This window comes from Rhodamnia argentea, chromosome 6 (assembly GCF_020921035.1).
Source record: "Rhodamnia argentea isolate NSW1041297 chromosome 6, ASM2092103v1, whole genome shotgun sequence".
Taxonomy (NCBI): domain Eukaryota; kingdom Viridiplantae; phylum Streptophyta; class Magnoliopsida; order Myrtales; family Myrtaceae; genus Rhodamnia; species Rhodamnia argentea.
In genome coordinates, this window is record NC_063155.1 from 29,530,129 (window position 1) to 29,544,447 (window position 14,319).

The following is a 14,319-nucleotide window of genomic DNA, read 5'->3' on the forward strand; positions in this document are numbered from 1 at the left end:
TTCATGTTAACCCGATTTAGGAAAAAGTACCATCAGAGTCCTAAACCTATTGCATTAATATCAACTCGGTCATAAATTTTTCAATTGGATCAATTTAGTCCTAAATATTTTTATATCGGTACCAAACATCGGTACCAATTTAGTTCATTTGGTCAATTTAAGCTGAAAATCATTGAAGTGGACGTTGGCCATCTTATAAGTCAACAATTTTCGATTTAAATTAGCCGGATGGACCGAATTGGTACCAATTGAAAAAAAACTTTAGGACTAAATTGATCCAATTGAAATGTTTAGGACTGAATTGGTATTAATACAATAGGTTTGAGACTTTTTTTAGTACTTCCCCCCTATTTATAGTGACGAAGCAAAGCAAATCGTGAGAGAAGAGAGAGCACCACCAGGGGACAATGGTTTAAAGACATAACTACAATGTAGCAGTTGTCGTTAGTCGCCTCCAGGTAAAGAGAAATATGGATCATTCGGTGAAAAGGGAGTAATAGATCAGATCCAAACACGGGCACACAGAATGTGTGGAAGTGCACCCCGTTAGGAGTGTTAGCAAAATCCCGCATAGCTACTCTATCAGAGTTGATCCACAGCGTATTGTCTCAATTTTCAACTTAAAGTGGTTCACACGGGGCCGGGTGATGGTCTGGCGATTTCTTTTCGGCCTTAGAGACCACCGTCGAGGGGCTGCCGTCCTGCCTAATTCATTCTAGCTAACCACATCATGTGGACCGGCGAAATGAACCGGGTTCGGGGAAATTAAAATGTTATGGTCGGCACACGGAGGAGAGCTACATTAAATTCTAATGCCAGGCCATCCTGATGTCCTCATCCATCGAAAAGACCGTCAGATGCTGGTGGAAATTCAAAGCTTCTGACATGGCTGGCTCAAGAACAGTTCGATAGAGTACTCATCATCCACACAAATGTCTGAGCAGACAATCCATTCCGTCCACTGTTTCCCCTGAACTCTTGCATCACATTCGTCCTCGCTTCCTGCGCTGTCTTTCTCGGGGTGCAGCCCCCGGCGATGACTTTTTGGTTTTCGGGCCTTTTTCTCTGGACATTATGTTCAATCATTTCATATTTCAATAAAAAGCTAGGAAAGATTCCAACTTTTCCTTAGCTACGGTACAATTTGGCATGCGATTTCTCTATTGGTTCATTCGCTTATGTCCTAAATTTACAAACTAAAGTTCTCATGGCCACAAGAAAATCGTGTTTGTCTTGAGAGAAACGGGAAGCTCTGGAGCCGGGAGAAAATGGTCGCCGGGTCCCGACAGATCGTTTCTCCTCTTTCCTTCACCCAACATTGAGATCCTCCATCATCCCCTGTTTCTCCTTTGACCTGGCTTCGAAAGATGTTCAACTCATTTGAGAAGGGCCTCGTCTCCATTTTGGCAAATCATAGGCTCTTTCTTAGTGCTTCCTCTGGATGGAAACTGAACTAGCATCGATGAAGCGCCATTGGGAACTCACCGGCTTCCACATTCGTCTATGCTCTGCAAGCTGGGCCGCCAGGATTTCGATCTCCCCACCGCAACGCCGCCCGCCGCCGCCAATCTCGACCTTTGGATTCCCCGTTTTGAAACCTGCGGGAGACAGTTTGGCATCATTCGTCAACGTTTAGGGAATCGGTCTCTCGGAATAGCTTAAGCTGGCCCGTGAAACCAAACTGCCAATAGTTTATATCACGCTCAAGGACACAGACGGTTCTTGTACAGTAAGACTAGCAGGGAGACTTTGCTTTATTCTACTAACTACTAAAAAGTTCTGCTTGCATGGGAGGTGGGGGGACTCAAAAGGAAAATCTGGTGGGGGATCCGTCCAGGCTGTTACCTAAAGCGAGGATCTGACACAGATCTCCGAGGACTGAAACCCTCGTGCACCCATGATGAAAAAAGTAAAAATTTAGAAAGAGAGAATCTTAATCATCTAGTGGTTGTGGGTGTACTGAAACAACTTTTCTCCTACCTTGCTGATGGCGTCCATGTCAGAGCTCTCGTCTTTTGCCACTCCAGCGTTTGCTTTCTCAGCTGCACCTGATTGCTGTTGCCTCTGTTTCGTCTTGCCATATTTCTTCGCTTTCAGCACCTTCATCACCTCTGTTAACAAATAGCAGGAGTTACAAAAAAAAAAAAAAACAAAAATGGAAACGAAACTGGCATAAATGAATCTCTCTCTCTCTTGGAACAACAAATCAATGAGCAGAACCCAGTTAAAAACATACCTTGAGAGGTGATGAGGCGATAGGCGTGGCCGAGGGCGAGGGTCTCCGTGGGGCGGAGTAGCTTCACGCGGGTGAAGCGCACCGCCGCCTTGGGCGGCGGGTCCTGCCGGTCGCTCTCCTTCCTCTCGTCGCCGGGGCCGGGCAGCGGGATGATAAGAGAGACGTAATGGCCCGGGTTGGTCCTCATGACCTCGCTGGCCGCGACGGGCCAATACATCCTCTCCAGCCTCCCATCCGGGTGCTGTATCACCAGCGCCGCCGCATCAATGGCCTGGCAATTCCCCATCCCTCCTCCAAGCTTTCGAAGGAAGAAGAGAGGAAGGAAGGAAGGAAAGAAGCAAAAGGAAGGAAGGCCGGACCTTTCGCCTTTTGGAACGTGGTGAAACCGAGCGACGTGAGAAGAAAGGGGGGGAGAAGGGGACCGTGCGTGCGTGGGTCATAAATAAATCAATGCGAGTGAGGCTACCGGTTTAACGCAATAAAAAATAGGGGGGGTGTTCGGAAAACGAAAGGCGTCGAGATCAGTGCGATGTAATTAAGGTTTTTGTTTTGTCGTACGTGTGTTTGGGGGAGCAAAGTACTATTATTAGGGGTACAAGACGTGGTCGGATTCGAACCGCAGCGCTGCGGATATCTTCAGGCACCGGCGCGGGGGGGCCGTGCTGAAGCCGGAGTACGAGCCACGTGGAGGGATGTCGGGGTGGAGATGCGAAATGGCCGGTCGGCAACGTCGGCGGGTGGACGGGGTCAAGATTAGGTCGAGGAGGTCTTGGTCTTGCTCATGAAAGCCGATCACACTATTTATGGTGGTCCTCTCACACAAATAGTCATGTTCGAATTGTGATTTTTCTGACATGAACGGTTATGTCTGAATGACGATTTTTACACACGAACAATCATATTCAAATTGCGATTTTTCAAAAATGAATGGGTGTGTTCGTATGGGTAGTACGGACACTAAGAGATGTGTTTTATTCATATTATAAAATAGATAATTCTGTTCATTTTCTGTTGTTCATTTTCATTCTTTTGTTTTCCTTTAAAAGAAAAATAATCATTTTTTCATAGAATTGCTATCCAGTATTCTCGTGGTGACCTTATTGTATCCTAAAGGGAATTTGCCGTAAACCTATAGCAATTTCATGGGGCAAATTGATCCTAAAAGAAAGTGATTACATGTCTCAAGATCCGACTACATTATTACTCCATTTCCTCCTATTATTTTCTAACAAAAAGATCATTGGAAAACAAGAAAGAAAAATATATGGCTGGACAACATTTAGGGATTGGACAAAAGGACATCTGGAACACTTTGTACAATATTTATCCTCGCTGGCCACGCCATTTGGCCGTTTTGGCCTCTCTTACGAACTTGTTTTGGAACTTAGCTAAAAAACACGAGATGTGTTCCCCACAGGAAACTGGCCGATCCAATAATGTTAGACCTTTTCTGCATTCTACTCCATTTTTGAAAACCATGGAATTGTTTCGAGCTTCAATGGTATACATCAGACATACATACGACTCACCATACCGTCCTTATACCTAACTAATCAATAATTAACCATCTAATACGTTCATCTAATCACCACGATGAATCGATAATGTTGAAAGCTACAACATTGGCAATCGATGGACCAAGAGAGGGAGAGGAAGCTATAGCATTCACATGTTTGAAAGTGGTCAAGTCATGAGGCCAAAATCGACCCCATCCACGTATAATGATTGTTCCACCATTGGCTACATTTCGATTCAATTATTATGGTAGGGCGATCCTTTTGCTTTCATTCACTAGCATTATAGCCCCACTTCAAAAATTATTCGATTTGGAAGGTTGTACCACAAGGGTATAACTCTAGCTTTTTCGATGATATCAAATATCAAAGTATAGTATAATGTGGGTCACTAAACTTAGTGGCAAGCCCTATAAAGGGATTGATTTCCACTATATTAAGCTACAGTAGCATTATTTACATAAATTATGAAGATCACATTGACCCAAGCAAAAAAAAAAAAAAAAATTATTATGAGCCATTGCGGGAAGAGACCTAAGATCATTCTTTTGACACCCATTTGAAATTAGATGATTAATTAATGGAAAGGCACTCAAGTTGTGTCGTTCGAGGAAAGAAAATAACAAAATTTGCAAGTGCAATTTGCCTATGACCTCCCTGGCAAATTTGACTGCCAGATTCACCAACTCCTATTCTGGGTGTCACGCAAAGCTGATTAGACAAAAAGTGAAATGACACTCGTAGTCCTTTTATGTTCATGTACTTTGTTTTGATGCAAAAATCGTGCATGTAGTTCCTAAAAAAGTGTCTCCTGATCGCCTCTCAATCGGTCCGGTTATGGATTTTGCCGATGCCTAAATACCCAATCACCACCGCCCTCTACTTCCATGACTGCAGCTTAAGAGCTCGAGTGGCCATGATGGCAGCGGGCTTGAAACGAAACTCTAGAAGCCATGGCGGTTGCAAGCTCCAAGCTCAAATGGCCATAGCTGCTCGGCTCGAAGCGATGGTGACAAAGCGAGTCAACAGTTAAAAGGTACTCAATGTTCCAATTGTCCACATGAGCGCCCCAATTGTCCATATCAGCTTAAATCGGGCGAGAATACTTCATTTTCTGCCATATTACCTTAGACAAAATGATCAAATGCATAAATCACTCCTTGCCTAACTTCTTACAACAATTATCGTGGTCGATTTACGTGCCGATCCATAATCAGCCCCAAGAAAGAGACACTAATCTTCTTCCGGGATCTTTGACTCTTGTATACTAAACCTCGTTCCTTTCTGAAGCCAGCTAGATAGAACATCCCAACAACTTCTGGGGGCGCGAGGGACTTCACCTGTGTTAAACAATTTACTAACATAATCTCTGATTAATTGTCAGTCTATGTAAGCCATGTGAGGTGTCGGGTGGGTGTTGCGATCCACAGTATTAAATGGCGAAACGGACTACTACTTGTTCGAGAAGGGGACTGCAGACGCTGCTATTGAGTGGCAAGATCTTGACCTGTTATGGCTACTGAGCGAAAGGCAAGTGGCGACCATTGCAGTTGAAAGCGAACTCGCCTCGCATCCTTTTCGTCTGTTTCAATGCGTTGTGGGGAGTTTTATACGCACAAGCGGAGGAAACCTCAGAACTCGAGCTTCGTTCCATCCATGGCGGCTCGGGGAGGCAACAGGATCAGGTCTTTGCATCTCTGTAGCTTTGCTTTGTGGACATTCTAATTCCTTTCTCAACGCGCTTCTCACTAAACAAATGAGTACGTGAGGGATGTTTCTTCAACATTCTTCCCCCCCTTCGAACCGTAATTGGCAGAATGTCTGAGAGGAGGAAGAAGAGGATTTTATTAATAAGATGAAGAGGAGAGGATGGTACGGACAATGGTGGAGTAGGAGAAAACATGTGTTGGTCGCTAAGGGCTTGGCAAGACATGTTCATGAACGCAGTCATCACGTTCAGACACGAGATGTCGGTCTTCGGAAACACTGCACTATGGCATGGCAAGTCTGATGATTTGTGTTGAAATCTAAGGAGAAAGATCGCTTAAAAAATTAGAAGCATCCATGATTTCTTTCTTAGATACTTGGAACTTCTTATCTAGTAGATAAAAATTGATTCTTAGTTTCATAGTACTAATGACATGACCCTCTTAATATTGAAAAGGAAATGCTTCCATGACAGTATTGTCGGAGACGATACGATCTCAACCGTAGATCCACGCATCATCACCGCGTGTCTTGCATAAAGCACTAATTGATTGGGAGATCGTGTGGTCATAAATAACTAACAGATCTGTTAACCTAGAAGCTTCCATATCGAAATAGCCCTTTATGCAATCTCTGCTTTTAGGATGGGATAGACTCACAATTGCATCTTCACCCCCAAAGTTATCTACCCAGCTACAAATTTTGAGTTCAAGAAAATTGTTGAGTATTTCTTGAATCTCTCACCTTCAAAAATCACAAGTTAAATTCACAACATATGTAAAAGCCTTACATATCGTTTTTATTTATTTATTTCTATCTTTTACTGACTTAAGAATCGCTTGCATTGTTTTTCTACGTAAGTGACAAGGGAGGAGATTACTTTCGCATTCTTCTTCTAATTTTTTTTTTTTCCTCCCTGCTGGTTTTGCGTTGGACAAAATATATGCCTCTAAGAGTTACCCCTCCTGCGAATAGACATTCAGGGATGCAGATCCACCCGGATAATTACCAAAAAAGTCATATACGGTTGCTAATTTAGTCTTAAACATTTTAATTTGACTAATTTGTCAATATAATCTTTTCGGCTAATTTTGATCGGTAAATGGTGTGGGTATCAATTGTCCTACGTGATACGGTCGACGCTGATGTGAACAATTTTTGCATTTTTAAATGGTTTTTTTGGGTTTTTTTATATTTTTGTTTGTAATTTTTCATTTTTTTTTTATCTTTCCCTTTGTCTTACAGTCGGTAGCCATGGCCGACAACTGACCACAGCAGCAGGCCATCCTTGCCAACTTCGGCTTAGGTAAGGTTGTTAGCCATTTCCGAAGTTCGGCAACTGGCGGAGGAACAGGAAAAGAAAGCAAATTTCAAAAAAGTTATAAAAATTGAGGAAAAAAAATATCCATATTAACGTTGGCCGCATGCCATATAGAATGGCCGGCATCAATATTAATAATTGACGGCCAAAATTGGTTAGAAAGATCATATTGAAAAATCGTCAAAAGATTTATGACTAAACTGGCCAAATTGAAAAATCTAAGACCGAATTGACATCCCTTCAATGGATTTAGAATTTTTTGAAAATTTTCCCAAGATCCACTGCATGCTACTTTGATCATATATGCTCTCTCTACCGTGCGGTCGCGAGACATAAGTTCAATTTGGAATGAAAAAAATCCCACTTATTGAGTTTTTCTCTTATCCCACTAAGTAAGATTCTCTAGATGTGAATATTATTATAAAAAAAAAAAAGGAGGTGCGGGGAATCATAAAGTTGAAGAAAACCCACAGAACATGCCCAACAATACAAAACTTACGATTCATCCCTGCTTGCCCCGCATCAATTGAGCGGTCATGACTGCGAGCTTAAATCGAGAGCAATCATGGCCGCCGCGACCATGGTTGCTACCAGCTTAGAGCTTGAGCTCGCAACTATGGCGGCCGCAGTGGACCCTTTCTCTTCATCTCAATTTGAGAGAACGCCTGAAGTGCCATAATTTTCGTACGGCACTTATTTGAGTGTCATCACTTTTTTTTTTCCGCTCACTTGAGTGCCACATCGGAATAAAATCAATCACTTGAGTGCAATTTCTGGCAAATCGTCCTATGTGAATTTTCATTTACACGTGAATATTTTTCTTATTCATTTTGAATTTTTTTATTTTTATTTTCCTTTTTTCTTTGTTTTTTTTTTCTCTTGGTCGGCGAGGTTCATCGGCGACCCTTGGCCGGTGGGATCGTGACGGCCTTGGGCTAGGGCAATCACGGCCTCGCCTACCGGCGGCAAGGGTAATTATGACCTCACCCTCGTCGACCGCTAGTGAGGATGTGACGGCCGCCTCCTCGCCCATGGCCAATTGGGCCGTGAAGGCCCTTGCCCAAACTTGGCAAGGGCCTACTCGCCCGCACTTGGTGAGGGCCTTCGCACCCTCGCCTGCTGCCCCTTCCGATTGTTGGGAAGGTGACTTGGGCGAGGGAGGGTTTCGTGGCCAGCAAAGGTCGCCGGTGATCTTATCACCCAAGGGAAAAAAATGGAAAAGATAAAGATTTTTTTTTAAAAAATAAAACAATAAAAAAATATCAATAAAATTCTAGAAAACATTAATAAAATTCAAAAAAAAAAAAATATAGTCCAACGATGCCACATCAAATTTTCTAGCGTTCACGTCGAATATTCGACGAGGCAAATCGCCGATGGCACTTAAATGATCGATATTTCAAACTTGTGACATTCAAGTGAGCGTAAGAAAAGTTATGACCCTTAAATGAGCGTCCTATAAAAGTCATGGCACTTCAAGATTCATTATCCTTCTCAATTTTGGTCGGGGAACAAAAGCTTTCTAATATGGGCAGAGACTTCGGGATCGACCGTAACATAAATGTTATCCGATGCGGCGCCTATCTAGCGTCACAAAACAATATTTGAGTGAATCACAACCCGACACGGCGTATTCCAGAGTCCGTGTTATTCATTCTGCACTCTCCGTGAAAAAAAAAAAAAATCAACCAGTAAGAGAAAAAGTATTTCGTAATGACTAGCTTTGACATTTCCTAAAAAGCCGAGAGGCAAGTTTTTTCAACCCCACATAAAAAATGAAGAAGAAGAAGAAATGGATATATAGATGACTTTGATTTGGGAAAAGTACACTAAAAGTACCATAAGTTTTACACGGCATTCACTTGAGTGCCATAACTTTCAAAATATTCACTTAAGTGCCATAACTTTTAGAAATCGTTCACTTAAGTGCTATGTTGACATGGTAGCCGGAAAAACTGACGTGGCAGCCGGGAAAGTTACCGTAACGCCGAGAAAGTTATCGTAAACATCGGAAAGGCGACGTGGCACGCCGAAAAAGTTATTGTAGCACTTAAGTGAACGATTTTGCTCCGACGTAGCACTCAAGTGAACGATTTTTTAAAGTTATGGCACTCAAGTGAACGCCGTACACAAGTTATGATACTTCTAATGTACTTTTCCCCTTTGATTTCGGACAAAAATTGGAGGACGACGGTGACATCTAATTTCAGTTTTATATGACAGCCCAGCACGATGCGGATCGTCCGTCTTTCCTCCGGTGAGCCACCGGCCCGCGAGTCCTTTCGAAAAGTAGGATACAAGTATCCATGAACTGGAACGAGCCCAGAATACGATCCAATCGATGCCGGAGGAGAAACGAAAAGAAGTTCAAATCTCATGAAGACGATTTACAGTTAAAAAGATCGTGGCAGGTAGGGTAGGCTACTCACACGGTAAAGATCGAAACAGAATACGACTCGAAACAAGAATAATAGACAACGAAAGAGGGATCAAATTTACTTATGCTATCGCATGTAACACACGACAATCCGAAAGACAAGCACTTCAGTCTACAAAACATGCTGCTCAATCTGGATTCATACGTGCTCTGAGAGAGAGAGAGAGAGAGAGATCACAGAGGGCAACCTGCTTTGACACAAAGCGGGTGCACGACCAGATCAAGACATACATTCAGAATCTCCGTAGGTGGAAGTCTCAAACCGACGGGAAGAACTTGTTGAGATTGAAGGGCAGCGAGTAGAACTCTTCGCTTCTCGTGTCGGTCTTGAATGAGCGGAACCGATCCCACCAGTGCATGCCCCTGTCTCTCCGCATGGTACTGTCCCTGCGGTGAAGCGTGTTGTCTAGGAAGTAAGCCGACAATCCGGCAACGAACGCCTTGGACGAGAAAGGCACGTTGATCATATCATTGAACTGCCAAGTTCAAGACCCTCATTAGCACCAGAACCCGGGCAGCAACTTAGCACCCATTAGTAAATGAACAATTAAACAAGGGTTAGCCAGTATACCCATCTAGCTCCTGTATGGACCGGACCATAGCCATTCGCCGCCGTGTACGCGTTGAAGTACTGAGGTATGGACAAGCCCATAAAGACGGAGAACCCGAGCACGAACTTTGTCCTGAAGCTGTTCAGATTACAGAACTGAAGCAAGCTAAGACCGGCGGAACCTGCTCTTGCATCATAGAGACAGAAAAGTTAACCACGCTCCAAAAGCACGACAAAACCAACTTCCTATAGCTCACAGAACATACCGACATAGGCAAAGAAAAGACAGTACAAAGCCGCAATAATTGGCGCTGGAATCGAAGCAAAGACGGCTCCAAATTTTCCTGGACGAATGTAAGCTTGTCACCAATAAGCAGGAGGGGACACTCCATATTGTATGAATTGGGAATTGTTACATTAGTGTTTACCGAGAATAGAAAAAAATATCATGAAACCCGCTGATATTTGCACGACCCTTCGGGTGCCGACGCGCGTCAGGGCTAACAAGCCGGCATTCTCACTACAGACATCAATTGGGGTGGTAGAAGTCAGAGAAAATGAGGCAGCCAACAGGTGATAATGTACTCTGCAACTGCTAATGATGCAAGTGTCGCGACGAAAAGGAATCTTACACAGTTACAGATGGTCCAATTCCAGTCCCAAAAATCCCAGAGAACAAAATGCCTACCCCCTTCAATCAGGAGAACAGAACTGTAAGCGAATTTTACAATCGCAACCATCGATCATAGAATTGAGGCGTGAAAATACTTTATCCACCCGAGTCAATGAATATGGTTTGTCTGAAAATGTATATTCAGGGACACCGGCAATGAGGAAGGAGGTTTCGAATTGCTGTCCTACTGAAAAATCTTACTGGAGAAAATATGAAGTTTTCTATGAGATGCAAATGGAAGAATGTAGGAATTGTACCTGCCAACCAACACCTCGGCTAAGAACTGAAGGTGGCAATGGAGTAGCACTTGCATACCTTGACGCAGCAATAAATGTACCAGTTGACTGTTGGACAACAATAGAAAAATCAGTCGAAGACTGATAAATAAATGCCTAATGATGCGAACTAGTAGAAGGATCACAAGAAGATGGCTAGACCGTAGCGAACCTCACGTTATATTGCTTATTCTGTGTGAGCAAAGAAGGGATAAGCAATTGACAACAATTGAATACTTGATGCATTTCTATGTTATATTTGGCGGCTGATTAAAGTTGAGATGCAGTACGAACCTCCACAAGAGCAACAAAAGAAGCAGCCATCATTGCAAAGGATTCTCCTGCATCGAATGTGGGAGCTCCCCATTGGAAAGGATATGGAACTCGTATCCTGCATGACCAGCGCCAAGCAACAAACTAATCAAAAAGCCAATAGACTTTCTAGATGCATTGCTTCTGCAGAATCAGCTCCAAGTGGACGATGTCTCACTGCGTTATGAATCTTATGATCCCATGTGAGTTGCAAATTGCCATAACCCCGATAAAAAATTATCTATTGAACTGGAATGGAGTGGTGGACTTACCATGGTGCAGCACCGATTATTCCTGCACGGTCAGTACGGCAACTTTGTTGAGTTTTGATTGGCGTGTGCTTATATGCTCCACCCACGGTGAGAAGATGAGCATATATCCACACAATTATCACCGAAAAAATAACAGCAAAGCGATCAAATACGTGCCTCTCTCCACGTGTTAGATGAGGTATATACTGCAAACATCACACATACAATTACAATCATCCAAACAATCACCAGAGGAGCATTAAGCAGTAACAGAAAAGCACTCTAGGAAATAGCACATCAGTGTTGACAACAATTAACCTGGGAAAAGATCACTAGAAGGATAATCTGAGGCAGCCCAATCTCCACGCATTTTGCAAGCTAAACAGGTAAAGACACAGTTAATGGCATGAGGAAATTGAAGAGCGATTCCGACATTTGACTGAGTGAATCACCAAAATGAATCACCTACCACAGGGAAACCCAACTCGTACAGCCCAAATCCAGAAAGAGCGACTAAAGGGACAGCAGATAGTGGACTCAAGAATCTGAAAGCAACACACAAGAACAAAAGAGCAATCATTTTACAGTGAGAATTGCTCACACAAGAGGAATGGAATGAATAGTATCATGTGGTTGCTGTTAATTAAGTAATGCTGGCAAGAATCAGAAGTAATTGTTGCAAGCAGCCAGTTCGTTTAAGCCTGAGAAGCACAAACCTGTAACTGATAAGGACAACATTTAATTTCGGAAGCTTGTTATATTTTTGAACACTTGACGAAGTTCTGTGCTTGTAAGTCACATGCAAATGCAACCAGTCTTCCGAACCTTTCTCCGGAATATATGGTCTAAACAGCAATGTGATATGTGCGACCGGAGACTTTTTCTATGTACAATCCAAAAAAGAAAGTTACTGCTGACCTTGCAACATTTCTCCAGAGTCCACTAAAGCCAATGACAATTTGGAGAGTTGAGGCAACAATGAGGGCACCCTGGATACCTCGCATTATTTGCTCGAATCTCTGCATTTTTCAAAAGCCAGTGCTTCAGTCAACACTCAAGTTACTGATAATAGGGAATAAAAAAGAAGTTGACAGGGCCTTATGAACAACCTCTCGAGGATCCAATATGTCACTGTATCGGCCAGCCAATATAATTGAGATGGTCGTAGGCACGAACGTATATGACGCCCCTATAACAGCAGGCAAACGGGTCCCGAACAGAGTCTGGAATAAGGTGTTCAAACCAGCTACAAACAGGATTGTCTGAATCATCTTGGCCTTTTCTTCCTGGGGAAAGAATAACATTGTCTTTCGGGTCAGCATGCTCGCATTCCTTCATAAAGAGCAGGATGAAACAGAGGATTTTCATGACTAGTTGCAAGTAAAAGCCTACATTGCCTCCTCCCATTTGAGGAACTAAAGAAGTTGGAATGAGGACTGTTGTGCCAAGCATCACCAAGTAATGCTGGAATCCAAGAAGTATAGCTTCAGCTGCAGTAAAAAAGCAATTCATACAATAAATCACAAGAATGCTGAAACCCACTTAAAATATTTTTACAAAGTTTGAACCTCGTTCAGCTCCGATCAATTACAACCATTCAAGCTCTGAACTTCACATTAAAAGGAAATAAAAATCAATGCAACAGCAGACTTGCTTTCATATGGGAAACAACAAAACAGAAGGCAAATTGAGATGAATGCTAAACTCACGCCAAGGAGGAGGGCTAGTGATGCAATAAGAGATGTTGGGAAGCTGATCCCTCACTGGATGGGGCTGCAGCTCCTCCTGTTTCGGTGGTGGCGCCGCTACACCTCCTGGCATTGTCAAAGTCTCGGTTTTTCTTTTTCCCTCCTTGTTCTCTAACCCAGAAAAATGGGTTGACGGATCCTCGAACTCTTAGGTGCCCGAATCTCCAAACTAAATGCTCCAATCCCGAAATCTACCAAGACCCAAAGAAAACAAAAAGAAATGTGGTAAAACCCAGATGACTCAATCCCCAAGAAAATGAAATTCACCAACCTTCACACACACACACACACACACACAGCCTGGTGAGTAAACCTCAAGCAAGAATGTCGCTTTACTCAGACGAAGTGAAACCACCAGCCAAAAAAGAACTACAAGATGAGGACCGCTCTAGAAAGAGAGGGAACATCATACTCTGCACTTCTCTTCTTGGCTGTATACAGTAACACTCACATAAAACAATGGAAATTTAAGACAAAACAAAAGGAAAGAAAGATTGAGGACCAAGGAAAACACTACAGAGAGTGTGAAGATGGCGAGGAGGGCAACAGCAAAAGGAGCGAAAAGGAACTTCCCTCTGTCCCTCACAGGGCCAAAAGCTAAAGGGAAGAAAGACGAGGGAATCTCTTAATTCACATCTTCCAATCTTTCTAATGGCGTATTAAATACGAGGGAGGGGCTCGCTTTTTCTCTTTCTTCAATCAGAGAGAGAGAGAGAGAGAGAGATAAAGTTGGGCATAAAAGCATCTCCACTGTGTCTGGTTTCTCTTAGCTTTGATGCATTACCAGCTTCTTGAGCCAGCTTCATGGAAACAGAGTCAGAAACACTTTAATTTTACCGAAACCATGTATGGCTTCCATTTCAAATACTTAGCCGCACAGGAAATGCCTTTTGCATGCTCTCTCTCTCTCTCTCTTGCCCCTCTATCTCTCTCTATCTTACATCCTCGTCACTCACTGCAACTGACTTTAAGCAAGTCGGTGGTTAAACCCTTTTTTTTTCCTTGGAGTTGGAAAAAGATGTTTCTTCTTTTGATTTAAAAAAAAAAAGAGAGAGAGAGAAAACTGATTCCCACTTTCTCTCTCTTTTTCTTATTGCCAGAGCCAATCTTTACTGTCAAAAAACCGTTTTTTACGAAGAAATCCAGCTCGACTCAGAGCGTCAAATCCAGGGATTGAGTGACACTTGGTGATGAACTACGCCTATGAGCAGACACGTTCCTAGGTAAGAGAGAGAGAGAGAGAGAGAGAGGTGACTGTTTTTCCGCTTGTTCCAAGGAAGGAAGAGAAGAGACGG

The 14,319-nt window shown here is 43.0% G+C and overlaps 2 protein-coding genes across 3 annotated transcripts; both read right to left on the reverse strand.

Moving 5' to 3' along the window:
• Positions 1 to 1,163: 1,163 nt before the first annotated feature.
• Positions 1,164 to 2,644, reverse strand: LOC115756429. Its single transcript, XM_030696205.2, has 4 exons — positions 2,595 to 2,644; positions 2,237 to 2,564; positions 1,981 to 2,111; positions 1,164 to 1,598 (listed from the first exon to the last, which is right to left on the reverse strand). The coding sequence occupies exons 2-4, from the start codon at positions 2,520 to 2,522 to the stop codon at positions 1,482 to 1,484; spliced, it is 534 nt and encodes a 177-aa protein (XP_030552065.1). The 5' UTR covers positions 2,523 to 2,564; positions 2,595 to 2,644; the 3' UTR covers positions 1,164 to 1,481.
• Positions 2,645 to 9,246: 6,602 nt separating this feature from the next.
• Positions 9,247 to 13,636, reverse strand: LOC115756447 (nucleobase-ascorbate transporter 7). Of its 2 annotated transcripts, XM_048281195.1 has the most exons (15): positions 13,325 to 13,636; positions 12,986 to 13,215; positions 12,669 to 12,766; positions 12,386 to 12,562; positions 12,195 to 12,295; positions 11,746 to 11,821; positions 11,595 to 11,654; positions 11,298 to 11,482; positions 11,008 to 11,104; positions 10,696 to 10,782; positions 10,398 to 10,456; positions 10,194 to 10,285; positions 10,032 to 10,109; positions 9,787 to 9,947; positions 9,247 to 9,691 (listed from the first exon to the last, which is right to left on the reverse strand). In XM_048281195.1, the coding sequence occupies exons 2-15, from the start codon at positions 13,095 to 13,097 to the stop codon at positions 9,473 to 9,475; spliced, it is 1,602 nt and encodes a 533-aa protein (XP_048137152.1). In that variant the 5' UTR covers positions 13,098 to 13,215; positions 13,325 to 13,636; the 3' UTR covers positions 9,247 to 9,472. The 2 variants fall into 2 exon arrangements, with proteins under 2 accessions (XP_048137152.1, XP_048137151.1); XM_048281194.1 differs by having other exon boundaries at positions 12,986 to 13,636.
• Positions 13,637 to 14,319: the final 683 nt, after the last annotated feature.